Consider the following 20,629-nt stretch of genomic DNA (forward strand, 5'->3'; position numbering starts at 1 on the left):
AACTACATAGACCCTGATGTCGTCGAAGGGAAAGACGATGGCAGAGTGTGGAAGGCAAATGAAGGGGGAGGGGCTCGTTTAACCCGAGGGAGGTGCCTCGGCGGGGCAGGCGGGCCTGGGGAAAGGCCTCATCCTGTGAAGGCAGGAGGCACCCGAGCCAGAGCAGACTGGATTCCAGGCTCCCGTGGAGTGCAGAGCCCCGCGTGGGCCCCAGTTCTGAGCAAACGGACCCATTTGAGGCCTCGGGAGGCGCCTACTAGTAAAATCTTCAGCACGTGTCATGCTGCGTCTTAGGTGTGGGTCAACAGCTGGCAGCGTGTGAAGTCGGGAAAACGCGTCCCAGAGCTGGTGCCCATGTGGACGTGGACACACGGTCTTCCGTTGCACGCACACCCCTCGGTGGGAGTGGGCACCGTGGTTCCTTTGAGCGACAAAGCGTGTCTGACGCGGTGAATGGGCGACACGTGAATGAGCGACGCTTGGGGGAGGTCCTACCATGCACATCCCAAGAAGTAGCTCTTCGTAGGAGTAATGGGACCTAACTCTCCAAAAGGCCATACATTTGTTCTTCCAACAGGAATCACAAAGGAGGGCTTCTGGAAATAGCAGGAAGCCTGCAGGGCAAAGAAGGAACCTAGTGTTTACTGGAACTCTAGGTCCTCTTGGCGCTGCCTCCAGTACCCTGGGGAAGGGGAGGACTTGGGGCCCATGCTCCCCTCGAGCCAGCGCAGCTGTGCCTTTATTCGCTTCAACCCCACAGCAGCGGGTACAAGGTAAACTGCCGACCAGGGGGAGGCACGGAACAGAGGGGAGTGATCTAGCAGGGGTTGCTTTGAATGGGGAGAGGATGCTCTAAGGAAAGCTGCTCTCAGCTCCAGCTGGTGGTGTTGCCAAATCTTTTTTTTTTTTTTTTTGAAGCTAGCAATCATTTTTATGAAATCTCACAATTTTTAAATTGTTAGGAACGAAGCTGGAAGAACAACAACAACAACAAAAAAAAAACAAACAAAAACTAAAATCCAGTGAAAGTCAGTCTGTTTGGTTTGTGGGCTGGCAGTAGGATTTAAATTTCCTTTGTAAAATCCCAAGCTGTGCTTTAAACCCTGGGATGGGGAGCTCATTACCCTCAGTCCGCCCCTGATGCGGGATGAAGGACGGCTCTGTCTTCTTCACGTGACTGGCATCTGTTAGGCACCTGCTCCGCGCCGCACGTTTCCTACCCCTGCGTTCACTCAGCCGGTGGTGCCAGTGGAACGAAATAGGGCGAGGACAGCTCTGGGCCGAGCGTGTTGGGTCCTAAGGGTGTCCTTGGTGCCCGGCTCCTCTGGACACTGCACCAGGTGAAGGAAAAGGTAGATGCCTCGGGTTTGGTGACTGAATTGCTTGAAAGGAGGAACCTTTATTCCAAATGCTGCCGCTGACCACAGGGTCCCTGCCCATCGTGGTCAGAGCCAGGTGGCCGGGCTCGATGACGGCCCGTTCTTCTCTTCTGCCGTCGGGTCCAAGCGGGATGGTTTTCAGTGCAGAACGAGTTCAGGAAGGCACACCTGCCAGGGCCCTGAAACTCTGGGCCTGGAGAAGTGTGGTGGCTGCGTTCCCTGTGCCCCCGCTGTTCCCGTCAACAAGCCTGCGCTCGGGTGAACCGTAGATGGCCGAGGTTTTGTCCTCCCCAGTATGAACTTCTTGCTCACGAACAGGCGTTGGGGGAAGCCTACTGGGGGTGGGTTACCTGCACGTTGGGGAAAGGGCCCCCTTTCCAGGTATCAGATTCTGTCTAAAGGAAAGGTTTCCGTGTCTCCTGAGGAAAACAGCCGCTCAGAGCCTCCCCCCACCCCACCCCCGCAACAGCTTCGGTCCCCAAACAGCCTCTAGTCCAGGGAGCACCGCTCAGAGACAGGCAGGCTGAATATGGATTAAAAACAAACCAACCCACAATTTATTGAAAACAGATACCTTTCAATAGCCCTAATTACAAGAGTTTAATAAGAGATGCTTGGGAACACGATACGCACAGAAGTATCAGGAAAAGGAGAATAAAACAAGTTGAAGGGGATATGGCTGCAACGGGACTGGACTGCCAGGAGGGTTACCTGGCCGGGTGACGCCGAGTGTGACACAGGGCCGCAGAGGACACAGGGCCCCAGGGCCCGCAGTTTTGGACCACACTGCAGGACTCGTTGGGGCGGGGTGTGGGCTCTGAACACTGAGCCGATGCCCGGAGCACAGGCCAGACATGTGGAGTGAGGCCACCAGGCAGTTCACACCTGCCCCCGACGAACCCCATGACAGGAAGTGCTCTCTGCAGTCTGTAGACCTGGCACGGAGAGCTCAGAGACCACCCCTCTGCAGCTGGTCCCACGAAGCCCTCGACTACGCTAAGCTCTAGAATTCTCTTATCCAAATCCCTACCAAGTAGAGAGGTAGAGGTGCCAGACAAGGAAGCTGCCTCCAAACTAATTTTTGGTCTTCGGTCAAGGGAGAAGTACAAACCACTGTTCCATGGTCAGCTTGGGAAAAACTACTGGGCAGGGCGGGCAGGAGATCCTGAAGGGCCACTTGGGTCCGCCTCGGGAGGAAGCGGGGCCAGGCCGATGCGCCTGCTGCGTCCCTGCTGGACAGGCCTCGCTCTGCTGTACGGCTCCTCCTAGCATCCGATCTTCCTCCCATGGCCCCGGCCCTCACTTCTCTGAGCCTAAAGCTCCCGGCCTCAAGCAACACAGAAACGCCGGGCACGGAGGGTGCTGGGTAAGAGGGAGCAGGAGGTTCCTGCAGGCCACCTCCATGGAAGGAGGCAAGGCAGAGAGGATGTGGTTGCGGGAGGCAGGAGCGGCAGCCCTGAGAGCAGGAAGGAGAATCCTACAGGAAGGACAGGACGTCTCGACTGCATGGAGGCGGGAGGCGGCAGGTGGCAGGCGGCGGGCGGGGAGGCGTGAGGAGCTAAGCTGTATTAACCGATGGGGGAGCAGTGTCCCCGCTTCCCCGGTTCTCCCTGAGGAACACCGCTCCCTGCTCTGGAGCTGCACACTTAAACAAACAATAAGCCTGAAGGGAAGAGGTGGCGTCAGGGTCCCCGACGTGCCCGCTGGAGGTCCGTCCTGTCCAGCGGGGCTTCTTGGAACAGCAACCTCATTTGTGAGTCCGTATGCTGCTGCAGATCTGGGCGAGGCGGCTCTACGGAGGGAAGGAGGCGGGTCAGCGGAGAGCAGGACAGCGGCCCTGCCTGTCACCTCAGGCTGGGGTGGCCAGGTCTCAGTGGATCTCCTCTAGAGGACGGAGGTCCCTTGGGGGAACCTGGCTGGGAAGGCAGCTCCGCCCTCGCCCCTTCCCTGGATGTCCCCCTCACAGGCACCCAGGAAGGGGGCACCTGGGGCAGCCCTGTTTGGGCCGAGAGCTCCCATCCACCCCCGGGGATTGTGCTGACTGGACCCGGAGGCCCGTGTGACCAAAGCTGAACCAACTTAATTTCCCTCCTGAGAATTTAAGGGGAGACAAGAAGCTGGACGGTCAATGCTGAGCATTAGAGCAGCGAAGTCGGAGTTGGGAGCGGGGCTGCCCGAGGCCACACGCAAGCCAGTGTGGAGGGAGAACGGAGGTGGAACCCCGGGCCCCGTGGAGGTCATCTCTCATCTCACGCTGAGTATGCGGGCCAGATGGAGCAGACAATCCTACGTGCAGCTCAACTAAGCCAGCTGCCAGAGGCAGCCCGCGTGCGGACAGTTACAAGACTCACGGAGAGTTTCTTAATGTTTCCCAAGGCCTCTGGGTCCAGCTGTGCGATGTCCATCCTCTGCAAGTCGCTGGCCAGTAATCGCATGCTCTGTGTGGAGAGCAGAGTGGGTTCAGTGGCCACGTCCCTTGGGGCAGGACCCTGCACCCGTGCCCTACTGTGCCCCAGGGGGCCCCCGGATATCCTGCACTTTGGGCAAGGGGAGCGGGAAGGGGGAGGGGCAAGGCCATTAGGAGAGGAGTTTGCCCCCAAGGAGCTGATGACCTTGGCGTTTGACCCTGGACCATGGTTGGCTCACCCGGGGAATAACGGCAAGGACGCCCCGCAGATTCGCCTTCCCTGCTCCCAGGAGCTGAGGCTCTGCTCTACTCAGCCCAGGGCAAGTGGGCTCAGCCCGCTTCAGAACCCCTCAGAGTCGTCCAGTGCGGGAGACCCAGCTCACGTTCCCCTTTCTAGGGCACATAACCCGGATGCTGCCTTCCTCTGTACTCCCTGCAGGATCTCCCCCAACTGCACACGTCCCGTGACACTAGAGGGCACTGGGCACCTATCTCAACTACTGAAGGCTTCTCGAGGGCAGGAATCATGTCCTCTACATCTTGGGCCTACCACCTGGCAGGTGGGCAAATGTCAGCTGATGAACAAACGGAACACGGAGCCGGGCACGGATGCCAGCCCGGCCTCCCCGTGAGACGCTCACCTCGCCACCGCCCACCGGCACCGTGAGGAAAATCTCTCTGCTGTCGGCGAGAGGGCTGCCGTTCACGGAGATGTTGTAGATCCGCTCTCTGGCTGCTGGGGTACGCAGGCCCGGGGTCTTGAAGACCCTGTGAAGTGGGGAGATCTCCGTCAAGATGGCTTGGCACAGAAAGTGACACGAGGCGCCGTGAGCCCTTCCAACCCCCATCTGGCCTCAAGCTGTAGTTTTCAAACCCTGCATTTCTAAGAAGGCGAGTTCTAAATTTAGGGCAAAAAGTCTTTTTAAACAGTAATGACTACACACAGCTGGAGAAGGGAGCTTGTAATGATCAAACCTCCATCTAGCCAAAGTCAGTTCTTATCCACGGAAAGCTTAGGTCCCAGGCTCTGCGTGGACACCAGCCATCCAGCCATCCACAAAGCCAGAAATAAACTATGGTTAATGCACTTCCAAGAGTGGCTAAGTGCTTCTAGCAGGAGGAATTTTCCAGGGTCAGAAGAGGAGGATTCGGAGATTCTAGCATTATACTAATTCCTAAACAAACTTTCTCAAGACAGTTGAAATTCTGTTTTCCTCTAAATGCCCTCTGCTGTATGTGCATGTGAAAAAGCAGTTCAGAAGCGGGAATTCAAAGAAGTCTTCCTCCCTCTCCTCGCCCCAGAGAGCCCCACTTTCAACTCCTCATGCCTTCCAGAAACGTCCTCTGAATATAAACACAAATGGGGCTCATCCAGGGCACCCCGTTGTGCAACATGCTTGGAGACGCCCGTCATCACGACGCTGTTCCTCCAGCACATATGGATCCGCTTCTTTAATGGCTACGGAGCGTCTCCTGACCAGCTGAGCGGCCCCATGGAAGAGATTAGCTTCCCGCCTGGGTCACCTTGGCCTCCCCGGTGTGACGGGATGCCCTCGCACTCTAACCGAGGGTGCGGGAGAGCACCTGCCCATTCAAAGAACACTTTTGTTGATCAGAAACAGAAAAGGCCGAGCAAGAGTCACTAGCGGCCCCCTAGTCCTCAGAGGCAGCGTGTTCTCCTGTCATCAAATAAAGACTCATTTTGACGCTGAAAGCAGGTGAACCAGCTCTCAGGGGAGAGGCAGACGCTCAGAAGCCCGGACAGTTACCCTCTTCCGAGAGGGCGTGCCAGGCTGAGGGGTCAAGTGTTTTCCTGGGGGCTCCCACCCAGATGTAGGCGCTGCCCTCCCCCGTTACTCACCTTGAGTCAAACCTGGGGGTCAGGCCTGGAGTTGGTTTCACCAGAGACAACTCCAGCCGGCTCACAGCTGGGGTGACGGTGCTGTAATGGCTCGACCTGTAATGGCAGGTAAGGGGTGGCCATGAGGTGCATGGGTCACACGCGGAGGGCAGTGACCACGTGGGTACCATCCCCAGTGCCTCCATGCACCGACTGGCGCAGCCCTCCCAACAACCCCGGACGCTGGCTGTCAGCCTCATTTATGGCCACGGGAACCTGAGCGCACTGAGGGGAGCAACGTGGCCAAGATCACAAGCCGGTCAGGGTAGAACCAGACCTCTGAAGCCAAGCCGTCCGTCAGCCTCGAGTCTGGCCCCTCAGTACCTTGCAGGCCCCTCAGCCGGAGTTCCTGTCCTCTGGCCGGGCACCTACCACTGCTCAGGGAGTCTCCTCCTTCACAGACACACGTCCCTGCTGCAATGTGCTAAGCTCCTTAAGAGGTGGCCCCTGTGCCCCGTCCCAAATGTTCAGCAGGGCCCAGCACAATCAGGTCCCCGGCAATTCTTACTAGGACCACGGGGAACATGTCAAGAAGGGTGGTGACAGCCACGTTGTGACCGGCCACGGGGGAGCTCTGCACGGGGACTGTCAGGCACGTGAACATAACGTGCAGTGCCTATTACAGGTTCCCGGGCCTCGCGTTCCCCGACAGCGTTAACACAAAAACAGGGAGAAGAGAGAACGTGGGCAGAACCGTAGAGCGTGCTGGGTCAGATCCTTTCTCCAGGCGCCTCCAGCTTGGAGACCCAAGCTCTCCCTGAGCACAAGCCACGGGAGCCCTTCCCCCATTTCCCCATTTCTGCCACGACGGACGGGGCTCGCCAGTAAAACCAAAACACACACCAAGGTTTGGAAAACCCATCACCTTTTCCTTCTGCCTTTTCCTTGTACGGATGGGGCTCTCTTCTTGGACGGAGGACACCTTTTGACCTGGATTCACAATCGAATGACACTGTGGTTATTAAAAGCCCCCAAAAAGGGGGAAGGTGAGGGAGGGTAAGAAAAGGGTAAGAAAAGGAGGGGCGGGAAAGGGGGGTGGATCAGCTCTGGAAAAGGAAACGGAGGCTGAACAGGAGGTCGATGTCCCGAGGGAAGTGGCTTAAGTAACATGGAAGACGACTGATCAACTCAGGACTTTTACTGTCTGGATTTTCAAAGTAGAGGGTTCTGGCCACTATTAAAGGTAAATCTCCTTTACACTCACTGCAGCCTGGCTGGCCCCCCACTCCCCGACGGAATGCTGTGAAGGTCACCGGGGCCGTCCCGGGTGCCCAATCTCCCCCACCCCATCCTCCCCTCAGCGCTGGCTGCCTCCTGAGCTCCTCTTTCTAGCGTCCCTCCAGTACCCGTGCTCAGCCGCCCCCTCCGTGCCCCCCCTGGCACAACCTCGTCGACACCCACACTGGGAGTCAGCATGCCCCTCCATCTCCCACTCCTCCCTGAGCTCCAGGCTGAAATTTCAGAAGAGAATGGAACACCTGATGCATCAAACCACCGGCACAACCGGGTGCTCCCCTTTACCCGAACCCAGCCCTGCTCTTCCCACTCTGTGCCACCTTCCGCTGCCCAAGATAAAGGCTCTTCAAGTCATCCCTGCTTCCTCTCTGCCTCCACCAGTCTTGCTTGGTCAGAACCATCCCTGGTCTCTATATAGGGTCACCGGCTCAGTTTAAGATTTAGAATAGCCTCCCAACTGGTTTCCTTGTCTCCCGTTTTTTCTCTTCCCCCATTTGTCCCAAACATTGTTCTGAAATACCAATCTGGCAGCGTCACTTACCATAACCAACCTGCTGAGATGGGAGCTCCTGAGCTCGGCATACAAGGCCCTTCACTGTCCGGCCCTACTGTACACAGATCACCCACAGCCTACATCCCTGTCAGCCCAAACTGCTTCCAAACTGCTTCCTGTTCCTTAAATGGAACTTGAAGGGACTTTCTCACCTCCTCCCGGGGTTCCCTTCTCTTTCTTCACAGCTAGTGAAATCTCCCTCACTTTTAAAGGCCTGGGTGTATCCTAACTGGGGAGGTAAAACGTGACAGCTTCCTCTTCTGCGTTCTATACACACTTCTATGGTCGCTTCTGTTATGAGCCATTTAAGTGCGTTCTTCTCTGCTACACTGTGAACCCTGGCAGGTGGGGATGGGGCAACGGGATGTTCTGTATTTTTGTTATTTCCCTGTCTCTCGTAGGCTCTCAGCCCCAGACCCGAGTGCCTACTTACTCTGGAAGTTCGAAGATTCTTCTTATTTTCTTCTTCTTCTTCCACTATCATTTCATCCACTTTTATTATCTTTCGTGCTATAAGAAAATAGTTTTAACAAACTGATATGCTCATAGGAATATATTTTCATGCAGTCCTGTTTCTAGAGGAAATAAAACTTATGTAATCTTAGGCTGTAATCAAGAAACAGACTTTGAGGGGCACCTGGGTGGCTCAGTTGGTTAAGCGTCTGCCTCTGGCTCAGGTCATGATCCCAGGGCTCTGGTATCCAGCCTCACATTGGGCTCCCTGCTCAGAGGGAAGTCTGCTTTTCTCCCCCTCCCTCTGCCTGCTGCTCTCCCTGCTTATGCTCTCTGCTAAATAAGATCTTCTTAAAAAAAAAAAAAAAAAAAAAAGAAAGAAACAGATTTTGAATATAAATAAGGTGGCTTTAAAAAAAAAAAAAAGGGGGTTTAGACAGAAGAAACTACCCAGACTGGTCAAGAAAGCCCACATGCTGCCCAGCATTCTGGTAAGAGTGCAGACGCTGGACTCAGCCAGGCTTGAGCATGAGGCCGGTCCCAGCACTGCCCAGGTCACGGGGCCCTCGCTGTGCTCCCTCAGCACGTCATCCATAAAGGGGAGTAGTCACCTCACAGGGGTAAGATGAGACCTGGATGTTCTCCACAAGAACAGGGTCTGTTACTTTCGTTCCTGTTTCCCCAAACCCTAGGATTGTGCCGGCTGAATGAATGACGGAAAGGCCTTTGGACAGTACTGGACACATGTCATAGAAGTATTATTTATTACAGCAAAATATTGTTATTTATGCAGGTTAGAAAAAACTTTCTCAGCATCGCAGCGGTCGAGTGATACAAGTTAGTGTCTCATTGCTAAACATGTACAACCACAAGCCACTCTCACTCTCGCTCCACATGGCCCAGGAGTTTGCTCACTATTAGTCCTGCACACTATTAACTCGGTGCAGCGGCCAGAATCACATGATTGGATTCATAAGCCTGAGGACCAGGCATCTGAGGAAGAGGCTCCACGACCGAGGCCTCTGTGAGCAACCAGCCAACCGCCTGGCCTCCATTCTCAGTTCAACGAGGGGTTTCAACAAGTACTCACTTTTGGCAGATTTCAAGGGTGTCTGAATAGCTTCTGCTGTTAGTTTGTTTATTTCTGTGATATCCAGGTCAGCCTGTGATGAATACAGCCAGAAAACACCAGGCATATTTCATCAAATATGGGGAATATTTTAAGACTCAACACGATTAACTTAAAAAACACATTACTTGTTATGGACCAAAGATTGTAACGTATTACTTATAACACGATAGAGTGAACTCTCATAAATATAGCCCAAGAGCTAAAATGTTGCTGATAACTTGCTTCTAACTCTACATTCTTCCCTGGTCTATTTTCTCATTTTCCCCCAGAGGTGCCACCATCATCCCATTTGCTTAAAAGCGTGGTTTTTTGTTTTTGTTTTTTTATAAATATATATGTGCTTACGTAATATTTTACTTGGTTTCACTTCTGACCACTGTTTGTTGTAATTCATCTGTTCTCCCTGCCACGTAACATCGCACTGTGGGACTCTATCACAGTGAGTTTGTCCAATCTCCTGTCATCAGTCTTTTTGCTATTAACCAACACCGCTACTCTGATCCATCTCATAATGTGTCTGATGCATGTGTCCAACTTCTCTCTTGGCTGTATACTAGGGGTGGGGCACGGGACGGTTGTAGCTACACAAATGTTCAGCCTTGATATTATACCGAAACATTTTCCAAAGCGGTTGCACTTGATTACATCCCACTGGCAAACAATACAAGTTCCTAATGACTCACATTCTCTATACTTGGTGCTGTATTTGACTTTTCTCTTTCTCCTCTCTCTCTCTCTCTCTCTCTTTTTTAAGTCTGGAGCGTCCACACGGTTTTCTGTTGCACTTACGGGCCCTTCAAGAAGGCTTCTAATCACTGTCATTCTAATTAAATGTTTTCCCAGTGGTTGACTACTTATGGGAATGAGAATAGCCACGAGCAGGTATGATTCTATGGCTTTCCTTGCACGGCGTGTGGAAGTATCAGAAGAGCTGTTACGGACTAGGGATGGCAAGTTACATCTCCAGATTGGTAGGGACTCCGTGGAGTGCTGAGGAGCATTCTGAGGCTGTCCAATCTTAGCAAGAAATAGTGCTGTAGATTAGTGACGTCTGAAATGGTTGATGGAATAGATAGTGGCCAAATATCTGCCATCTCTAAAAACATCTGGCATGTTATGAAGGTCTCTGTGGTGGCAGGCCACCGAGCAGCTTTAAGCAGAAGAGTTAACAGGCCTAAGACCTGAAAGGCCTGTTTGCACGGCTGGCTGGTGGCTTGTGTAAGAACCCGGATTTCAGGGTTCCCACCATTCCCTGGTTAGAATGGTTCTCTGATCCTAAGCTTTGAATAAACAACATGGCTTATGCCGCATACTGGCTCTCTTCCTGGAAGTCTGAAATTTTGGTACATGCTAGGTACAGAAGATGCCGATGCGACCAGCCCCCAGTAAAAATCCTAGGCATTGAGTCTCAAAAATGTTTTCTGGTAGACAACATTTTACAAGTGATGAATTATGGTGTCCTATGTGACTCCATTAGGAGAGGACTCTTGGGAGCTTGTGCCTGGTTTCCTCTGGACTTTGGCGCACATGTCTCTTCCCTTTGTTGATTTTGCTTTAGATCCTTTCACTGTAAAGAATCATAACCATGAGTATGACCATATCAGAGCCCTGTGAGGTTTCCTAGAAGTGAAAACTTGAGAGATGCCCACATACCTAATTATTATGAACTTCTGTACCAAAGTATCATTCCTTCCCTGAGTTTTAAGTCATATTAACTAAGGCTACAATTCTCTTGACTTGGTGTGAAGACGCTGGCTATTTCATATTACGCTAGAAGCTCCCTGACTTTAGCTCTAGAGTCTGATTAATTAACAAGTGATGCATTAGCTAATGAGTATAATTCATCTCAGAGGTTAAGTCTTTTGAAACATTATATCTGGGTGTGTGGAGGCAAGAACATATTAGAAAGAAAGAGAAAGCCAGAACGAAGAATGTTTTACTAGCTCCTGATTTTATTTTTCAGCTATCCCCTTTCTTCTACAATATTCACCCCCAAACTCTCTAATTAGTTTTTTCCTGACTGAACAACTGGCTCTGAAATATCTTTAACTTCTGAGGCTGCTGTAAACCTGCTATTCAATGCTACTATGCACCGTTTGCAGTCAGATCCCTTCAAAACCTAGGATTCCAAGTAATTCTAATAATGTGTAGTAGGATGTAGACTTTTGGGTTCACTTTGTAAACCTGATGAAGGTTATAATAAACATTCTCCCCAGAAAAATGACAAATGCGTATCTATACACACATTGCTTATGTACGATTTTGTGTACAATGCCTAAGGTCTCCATGAAGACCCATTTATGGACCAGTTCTTGTCACTGTAAAACAGGGCTTTCTGCAACAATAGAAATGCTCTATTTCTGAGCTACCAATATGTAGTCACTAGTCATGTGTGGCTACTGAACATCTGAAAAGTGGCTAGTGTCTCTGAGGGACTGAAGTTTTAATTTTATTAATTTTAATTGATTAAAATAGCTACTTGTGGCTGGTAGCTATTGCACTGGACACTACAGATCTAAGATCTAACCTGTTTATTTTGCTTCCTCATCTTACTCTCTTCCTGATCCTGATGCTAGGATAGAGGAGGTGAGAGGGGATGAGGAATCCTGAGAATCCCAAGTAAGAGTGTAGCTTCTACAGTAGGACATGATAAAACAACAGTCTCGGGACACCTGGGTGGCACAGTCGGTTGAGTGTCCAACTCTTGAATATGTCTTGGGTTGTGATCTTAGGGTTGTGAAGTTAAGCCCCATGTTGGGCTTTGTGCTCAGTGCAGAGTCTGCTTGAGTTTTTTTTCTCCCTCTGCCCCTCTCTCCCTTTCCCTCTCTCTCAAATAAAATTTCTAAAAAAATAAAATAAAATAAAAATAAAACAAGTCTCTTTGGCACTTAGCAGCCCAGGCCATTAGGTAATGACCCAGGGGCTTAGAGGGACTTGGGCTTGAGGCTTCTGCTTTGCCTGAGAGGTCAGGGCAGAGAGTTGCAAAGAACCTGCCCAAAACAGAATGGCCTCCCTCTGTAGAACTTGACGGTATTTGAGCTTCATAGACTCAGCATTTGACAATCGTAATTTTCCAGTTGGCATAAACAGGATACGTCCCCTACAAAACCTCCTCCGTAGTAAGCACCCCCTGGTTGGATTTTGTGACAAGATTAAACTTAAAAACTAAGCACAGTTCCAAAATAGGACAGGTCACTTACTGTGGCTGCCTCTTCCAGGGCCTGTTTGTTTCCTCCAAGGGCTTTAAAAAGAACATTTTATTTAGTTACTAGCAGATCTTAATGATAAACCATCCTCCCTGATATATCCCATTATCTGCCTAAAAATGGGTCAGATTAAACCCTGGCTTCAACATTCAAGGATCTTTACAACCTCGTTTAATTTTTCTCCATATCTGACTGACCCCATTATGCATATTCTAGGTTCCACCACACTGGAAGTCCTTATTTCCCAAATGTGTCGCTGTCTCTCATGACTCCGTGCCTTGGCACGTACGTATTATTCCCTCTATCGGAAATGCTCCTCTGCGCCCAACAAGTTTCTAATTCGTCTTTCAAAACTCAGTTCCAATCCAAGGCTCTTTACTGTTCTATCACAACAGATCCCTGCGAAGTGCTGAGTTAGATGCTCAGCCTCATCATACCCAACAATTACTCAAAGCTGTGTAAATGTTCACCTGAATTCCTAGAAAACAATTTCGGGCGAAAATATGGCATGGGGTAGGTGTATAGCCAATGTGTGCTGAACAAAGAGGTCTGCACAAGATTTAGATGTAAAGTTAGGTTAATCCTTCTTCTAGAAACTCTCATAGAGTCCTGTAGAACTGTTAGAAATTCATGCTTTGAACCAGAATGCCTGGATTTAAATAAGTATACTTTGCTACTAACTAGCCTATGAGACGTTGAGCAAAGTAAACAACCTCTCTGTGCCTTAATTTTGTCATTTATAAAATAGGAGCAATATTAACAATGAACACTTTTGCTATGAAGATAAAATTAGTTAACTTACGTAGTACACTCAATACAATGCCTGCCCACCTAGCACGGGAAGCACTATATAAATGGACCTACCAACCACTACTCTACCCTTTTTCTGATACTTATAATTTTAGCTATATAATCATGTGTGCATTTTTATTTTTTTAAAAGATTTTATTTATTTATTCATGAGAGACACAAAGAAAGAGAGAAAGGCAGAGACACAGGGAGAGGGAGAAGCAGGCTCCATGCAGGGAGCCCGATGTGGGACTCAATCCCAGGTCTCCAGGATCAGGCCCTGGGCTGAAGGTGGTGCTAAACCACTGAGCCACCCGGGCTGCCCATGTGTGCATTTTTAAAACGATCCTCTTCTACTAACTTGTAAGCTCCTGAGGGTAGGGACAACGTCTGTTGTTATTTCCCAAAGCATTTTCACCCCTTAGCACTGGGACAGAGGCACGCTCCATGAGTATTTGTAGAAACGTGCAAGTCAAAAGGGTCATTAAGTAACCACAATTTGAACACAACGTGCTTTTCTATGCAGGACGGAACCTACATAATAGCTAATAATAAAGAAACGAGGAAAAGTAAGGGCACCCCAGAGCAGAAACGAGAGCCTGTCGCATGTCCTTGGGCATTTAACATGGGGGCCAGAGAACAGGCTGCAGTTTTCTGCTGGCCAGAAAAACTTGAGTCCTTGCGCTTCACAATCTGATTTGCCCTTTTTTTTTTTTTAACTGACGGTTTCCATGAGATGCAGAAAGTACGGCTTAGGGTTCTCCAACCATCTGAGCTCTGGTTAACGAACCAAGTTATTCAGGTATCCGTTTTTAAGCGACTGGATAAACTATCCAAAAAAAAAAAAAAAAGAGAGAGAGAGCGAGCAAGTGAGAGAGAGCGTTTTGTGACACAAAAAATGCACACAAATTTCACATTTCTGTGCGTCCCTAAGTAACGTTTTCCTGGAACACATACATGCACCTGTTCAATCCAGCAGTTTTGGGCCTAGAACAGCTTGAATTGAGTAGCTGCAAAGCTTCAAGAATTCAGTATGGGGTCCTTTAGAGGGGATGGATGCCTGCCTGCCTGCCTGCCTGCCTGCCTGCCTACCTGCGGGGCAGATGACGTCAGAGTCCTGTGCAGACAGGTGAAGCAGGGAAGTGCAATAAGCAGCGCAGGGGGGCGGGGGGCGGGGGTGATCACCGCCGGCCGAGGCCTGGGGACGCGAGCGGCTCTTACCGAAGTAGTCGAGCCAGTTCATCTCGCGCAGCGCCTTGGGGAGCCGCAGGATCTCGATGTTGTACAGGTTGTCCATCTCCTTGAGGAGGTTCTGTGTGTCCGACTGGATCTGCTTGGACCGTATTTGCACTGCGGGCAGGGCACACGGGCGGGTGAACCGGGGCCCGGGGCCCCGCACCCCACCCCGCCCGCAGCCCGGCTGCGCCCCCTACCTTCCCGGTCGAAGTCCCGAAGAAAGGAGGCGAGCTTCCGGCTCCGCAAGGAGCTGGTCTTGGCCACCCGACTGCCGCCCTTCCTAGCCGGAGCCATGGCGCTTGGGTGGAGGCTGCGGGCGCCCCCGGGGCGTGGGGGGGGGGGCGGTCAGCGGCCGAGGTCGCGGGAGAGGCCGGGCGGGCGCCCTAAGGGGCGAGCGGGGGGCACAGGCTGCCCCGGGGAGGCCCGAGCTTAAACGAGGCGCGGGGCACGTACATGCGGGTCGCCGAAAGCGTCCAAGAGAACCCCCGCCTCCGCAGCCGCAAGGACGGAGCAGCTCCTTGCAGAACCCGACGTGCAGCCGCCGCCGCCGAATTCAAACCGCCACCGGCTGACGAATCAGAAGTCGCCGTCTTGGGAGGCTCCCGCAACATCCAATCACAAGGACGCTCCGCCCGTAGGACTACAGCCCCCAGAAGGCATCGCGCGTTGCGACCTCCGTTTGCGCCGCGGCGGCCGCGCTGGAGCATGCGCGGAGAGGCGGCGAGGGAGCGCCGGGCGTGGGTGCCCCGGTGGGCGCCCCCGCTTAGCCGCCGCGGGCTTCCAGGGCTCCCGCCGGTTCGGGGAAGGCGACCGGAGCTGCCAGGGGAGGAGACAGAACTCGGGCTCAAGGCCCGGGTTTCGGGACAGCGCTGCGACCTGAAAGCGGGGCCGCCCCCGGGTCGGAGGGGGTACACGGCGCTTGCGCACGGGAACCCTCGCACCTGGGCCGCCTGGCGCTGCCCGCCGGCCTGGGCTTGTCCGGCAGGTGATGGCGCAGGACCAGCCTCTGCTCGCCGTGCGGGAGGCCCTGAGGGGCTGCTTCCCCGCCGTGCAGGAGCAGCAGCGCCGCTGGCGGGGCGCGCTCGGGGACTGCCAGCCCCTGCTGGCCGCGCTCGGCAGCCTGGCGGAGCAGCTGCAGGCGGCTCAGGTCGCGCGGCTGGACGACGCGCCCCCGCTTCGGGCCTTCCCGGGCCTGCGGGAGCGGCTGCGGCGCAAGCAGCTGGAGGCTGGCGACGACGTGTTGGACAAGCTAGGGGAGACGCTGTAAGAAGAGCTCCGCGCGGGAGGGTGGAGACGCGGGGGCTCCCTAAGCAGCTAGGATCAGTCGGAGAGGGGGTTTCCCCTTCCCTGGAAGGGAAGGAGGTGTCGCAGCCTCGCCTCTTCTCCATTTGTTGCAATGGGATTTATTGATTGATTGATTGATTGATTGATTTTATGCATGGGACGCAGGCAGAGGGAGATGCAGGCTCCACGCAGGGAGCCCGACGTGGGACTCTATCCTGGGTCTCTAGGGTCACGCCCTGGGCTGCAGGCAGATGCTCACCCGCTGAGCCACCCGGGGGTTCCCCGCAATGGGACCTCTTGTCACAAAGTCGTTTTACAGGGGCACCTGGCTGGCGTGGTCAGTCGGGCTTTGGGCTCTGTGGTTTTGGCTCAGGTCGTGCTCTCAGGTGGTGAGGTCAAGCCCGGCGCTGGGGCTCTGCACTCAGTGTGCAGTCTGCCCTCCTTCCTTCCCTTCCTCCCTTCCTTCCTCCCTTCCCTTCCTTTCCTTCCTCCCTCACTTCCTCCCTTCCCTTCCCTTCCTTCCCTTCCTTCCCTTCCCTTCCTTACTTTCCTTCCTTCCTCCCTTCCCTTCCTTCTTCCCTTCCCTTCCCTTTTAGAGAGAGGGGATAAGTGGGGAAAGGGGCAGAGGGAGAGAGAGCATTTCAAGGAGACTCCCAGCTGGGCGCAGAGCCCCATGCAGGGCTCCCATGTCACGATCCGTCATGACAACATGACCTGAGCCAGAATCGCAAGGGAATGCATCCCTGACAAAGGCACCCCGCGCGGATAGGCCTTTTCTCGACTAGAGCAAAATAAGTGTCCAGTGTATACGGTCTGTGCCCTAGGCTAACGGGAACAGGTCGAGTACAGGGATCTTCTTTGTAGTCATTTGTACAAGAGAGCTGAGCACCTGTAATTAAGCCACGCACAAGGTGGTGGGAATATAGCAATGAACCAGGCTTGGTTTCTTTGTAGATTAGAAGAGAGAGAGTTTTTTTTTTTTAAGATTTTTTTTAAAGATTTATTCATTTATTTATGATAGACATAGAGAAAGAGAGGTAGAGACACAGGCAGAGGGAGAAGCAGGCTCCATGCCGGGAGCCCGACGTGGGACTCGATCCCGGGACTCCAGGGTCACGACCTGGGCCGAAGGCAGGCACTAAACCACTGAGCCTCCCAGGGATACCCCTTTTTTTAAGATTTTATTTATTTATCCATGAGACACACAAAGAGAGAGGCAGAGACACAGGCGGAGGGAGAAGCAGGCTCCATGCAGGGGGCCTGATGTGGGACTCGATCCCAGGTCTCCAGGATCACGCCCTGGAATAATAAGAATATTATTACTATTATGCTCACTGTGAGCTGGGCACTTCCCTAAGCACTTTATAAGCATTATTGCATTTGATCCTCCCAAGAACCGTTTCACTCCATTCATTCATTGAACAAGTGTTTGTCATTCTACGTGCCAGTCTCAGGGTTGTGAGCACTTAGGGTGTGCAGTGAGCAACACCATTTTTATACATGATTGAGCGTTAAGTAACTTCTCCTATCTGCAGTAGTCTCTCTCTGTGCACCCAGAGCAGTTTTTCCCACTGGGACGTTTGGCAGTGTCTGGAGACCCGATTGATTGTCCTGACGTGGTTTGCTCCTCTCATCTAGCGGGTAGAGGCCGAGGATACTGCTCAGCATCCTAACACGCACAGGACAACAACTCTCCACCACAAGGGACCGTCCAAATTGAAATGTGCATGTGCTGAGGTTGAGGACCCCTGCCTTAGGGTCCTCTCGTGGTATTGCCTAATGTGAGACTTTTCCCCCCAGAGCTACCCTCCTCAAGGTGCGTGACGTTGTCAGCAGGCACGTGGAACAAGTGTTTGAGGTCTATGAGCAGCACGCAGACGCGATTGGCATTGATGCTGTCCAGCGGGCTTCAGCGGTGAGCCCCTCTGTGGCTGACATGTTGGAGTGGTTGCAGGATATTGAGAGACACTATCGAAATGCGTATCCTTTGCGAATATGTTTCAGACAGCATCCAGAGCTGTCTCAGGAAGTTTTTCATTTCAGTTTTCACGAGAGCATACGACTATAGAGTGCAGGTCAGTTCTCATTGTCTTTGAACTTGGGGAAAAATGAAACGGGGCAAGCGAAGGGCGAGGGTGGGGCTGTGATCTTAAACATGGTAGTCAGGAGAGGCCTCACTGAGATAGTGACATTTGAGAAAAGACCTAAGGAAGATGAGGGAGAGAACCAGTTGATACTCGGGGAGAGGGTGTCCCAGGTAGAAGAAATGTCAAGTGCAAAGGCCCTGAGGTAAGAGCAGGCCTGATATGTTCAGAAAGTAGCACGGATGCCAGTGTTGCTAGACTGGAGTGAGGAAGGGGAGCCCGATAGGAGACGGATTCCGAGAGACCGGGCCGGACCTTGCAGAGCCTCGGAGGTCTTTGAAAGGATCTTGGCTTCGACGGGAAGCTATTCAAAGGTTTTGAGAAGAAGGTAACAATCAGCCTGTGTTTTTGATGGAGCCTCAGCCAGCAGTACTGAGCACTGATGACGTGCCAGGTACTGTTCTGAGAAAGTCCACACGACCCCTTGGCAGGTGCTTTGATTCTGTTCCCTGGGCCCTCGTATCTTCCTTCTGTATCTGCACTGCCTCTTCCGTAGTTTCTTGCCTCTCGTGTGGCCCCTGGTCTATGCAGCCTCTTGATAGGTTTCTCCACCTCTGGCTTCTTTCCCTCTAAGCTGGCTCCAGCCGCTGTGACCTCACTTCCTTCTGAAGATGTCTTTGTTCTGCCCGTTGCCAACATTGGAGTTTTGAGCAGCTTCCATTGCTCACGGACCGGAATCCCCATGGTGGTCTTCAGTGCTCTTTATGTTCTGGCTCGACCTGCCTTCTCAGCCACCTTCCCTGCTAATGTTCCTTGCTGGCCAGATGGGAGGATTTACTAGGCCCTGAAACCAGTCCGTGCTTCTCCACTTCTGTGCCTTTGCTTACGCCTTTCCTGCCAGCTGGAATCCTTCTGCTGCCACCCGCCCCGCCATCCCCCCCAGCCAAGGGAGGTTTTCATCCTCGGAACTGCTATACAGTTTCCCCTTTAACGTCACTGAGATTGTATCTTTTCAGTTCCTGGCTTGCTTTTTTTTTTTTTTTATGGTGAGATCCTAGGTTGTTGGGGTAACATTTCATCCCTCTGGCCTTGTAGCTCTGTGAGTGAGGAGGTGCTCGGTAAAGATCGGTAGCGTTGGTGAGTCCTGCCACCTGGTAAATGGAAAGATAGGCCACCCTTTCACTCTTCTGGCTCCCGGTCGCTCTCCCCTGGGCATTTTTCCCCTTCAACATCTTTCTTTTCTTTTCTTTCTTTCTTTTCTTTTCTTTTCTTTTCTTTTCTTTTCTTTTCTTTCTTTCTTTCTTTCTTTCTTTCTTTCTTTCTTTCTTTCTTTCTCCTTCCTTCCTTCCTTCCTTCCTTCCTTCCTTCCTTCCTTCCTTCCTTCCTTCCTTCTTTCTTTTTTTAAAGATTTATTTATTTATTTATGAGAGAGAGAGAGAGAGAGAGAGGGAGGCAGAGACACAGGCAGGGGGAGAAGCAGGCTCCACGCCGGGAGCCTGATGTGGGACTCGATCCCAGGACTCCAGGATCATGCCCTGGGCCAAAGGCAGGTGCCAAACCGCTGAGCCACCCAGGGATCCCTTCCCCTTCAACATATTTCATTTGCTTTTTGGGTAGTCCTTAACTTCCAGGAAGTTACCTGAAGAGAAAGTACCTTCTGTCCTCGATCCAGTGGGGAGACTTGGCAAACATCCAAGCTTTGCCCAAGGCCTGGGACCAAATTTCAGAAGATGAGCACCAAAGCCTTGTACAAGGTGCTGGTTTTCATTTATTACTTCATGTCTGCTCTGTGTGTGTGTGTGTGTGTGTGTGTGTGTGTGTGTCTCTCACTTCTTTGGAAGCATTACAGAGATGCCCTTGCAGTGCGTCTGTGTTTCTTATAAATCTGATGTTTTGCATTCTCTGGAGAGGGTGATATGCTACAGTTTTTCTCTCCTCCTATTCCAGATACCCTGTTGAATGTTTCCTTTTTCCTGGAAGAGTAAGAAAGCTGTGTGTTTATCAGCAGACAAGGGGGACGCAGCTGAAGACTGACATTGGTGCTTTCTAGTGTGGTGACCTGACATACTTGAAAAATCAGTGCCTAGGGCAGCCCGAATGGCTCAGCGGTTTAGCAGCACCTTCAGCCCAGGGCGTGATCCTGGAGACCCGGGTTCCAGTCCCACATCGGGCTCCCTGTAGGGAGCCTGCTTCTCCCTCTGCCTGTATCTCTGCCTCTTTCTCTGTGTCTCTCATGAATAAATAAATAAAGCCTTAAAAAAAGAAAAGAAAAATCAGTGCCTAGAGCCTGAGGACAGGCTTCTGATGTTGGGACCTCTCCCTGCGACATCATGGCTGAGGGCACATGGGCCACCGCTTGGCCTTTCATAAGCTTGGGAATGGAAGGAGGCAGAGAGAATGGGGGAAAGCAGTGCAGAACACTGGGGCAGGAGCCGCTGCCACAGAAGCAGTGGGGAGGGAGAGGGGAGGGAGTGTGGCCTCGCCCTCGGCATCATCCAAAGCTCTGAGCTTGGTTGACACCTGGCCCTGTTCCATGTATTTGGGTCAGTACCTGATTCCTTGATGGAACAGGATTCTTCTTGATTTAAAGAAGTAAAGGTGATATTGATGGAAGACAGTACAGATCTTTCTCGATGGGTTACCTCCTGATAATCCCATCATAAGTTGAAAATATCGGAAGTCAGAAATGCTCTTAATACACCTAACCTACCAAACCGGTGCCCAAGCACTCACACTAGCCTACAGTTGGGCAAAAATCATCTACCACAAACTTACAATGAAATGTTGAATATCTTCTGTAATTGGTTGAAAAACAGAATAGCTGTACGGGCACAGAATGGCTGTAGGTTGTTTGCCCCTGTGATCTCTGGGCTGACTGAGCTGTGGCATGCTGCCGCCGCCCAGCATCACAAGCATGCCGCAAGTTGCCAGCCCAGGGAGAGAGCCACATTCAAAATGTGTAGGACGGTT

The 20,629-nt window shown here is 52.1% G+C and overlaps 2 protein-coding genes across 2 annotated transcripts; one reads left to right on the forward strand and one right to left on the reverse strand.

The window, feature by feature from the left end:
* Nucleotides 1-1,913: 1,913 nt before the first annotated feature.
* CDCA8 (cell division cycle associated 8) lies at nucleotides 1,914-14,841 on the reverse strand. Its single transcript, XM_025419871.3, has 10 exons — nucleotides 14,489-14,841; nucleotides 14,277-14,405; nucleotides 12,261-12,301; nucleotides 9,019-9,091; nucleotides 7,909-7,985; nucleotides 6,552-6,616; nucleotides 5,648-5,743; nucleotides 4,428-4,554; nucleotides 3,731-3,817; nucleotides 1,914-3,171 (listed from the first exon to the last, which is right to left on the reverse strand). Exons 1-10 carry the CDS (start codon nucleotides 14,583-14,585, stop codon nucleotides 3,127-3,129), a joined length of 837 nt encoding a protein of 278 aa, XP_025275656.1. The 5' UTR covers nucleotides 14,586-14,841; the 3' UTR covers nucleotides 1,914-3,126.
* A 164-nt stretch (nucleotides 14,842-15,005) lies between these two features.
* On the forward strand, nucleotides 15,006-19,932 carry C15H1orf109 (chromosome 15 C1orf109 homolog). The gene is made up of 4 exons (XM_025419872.3): nucleotides 15,006-15,554; nucleotides 17,376-17,555; nucleotides 19,295-19,413; nucleotides 19,607-19,932. Exons 1-4 carry the CDS (start codon nucleotides 15,280-15,282, stop codon nucleotides 19,642-19,644), a joined length of 612 nt encoding a protein of 203 aa, XP_025275657.1. The 5' UTR covers nucleotides 15,006-15,279; the 3' UTR covers nucleotides 19,645-19,932.
* The last annotated feature ends 697 nt before the right edge of the window (nucleotides 19,933-20,629 follow it).

The sequence above is a fragment of the Canis lupus genome, chromosome 15, assembly GCF_003254725.2.
Source record: "Canis lupus dingo isolate Sandy chromosome 15, ASM325472v2, whole genome shotgun sequence".
NCBI classification, from domain to species: domain Eukaryota; kingdom Metazoa; phylum Chordata; class Mammalia; order Carnivora; family Canidae; genus Canis; species Canis lupus.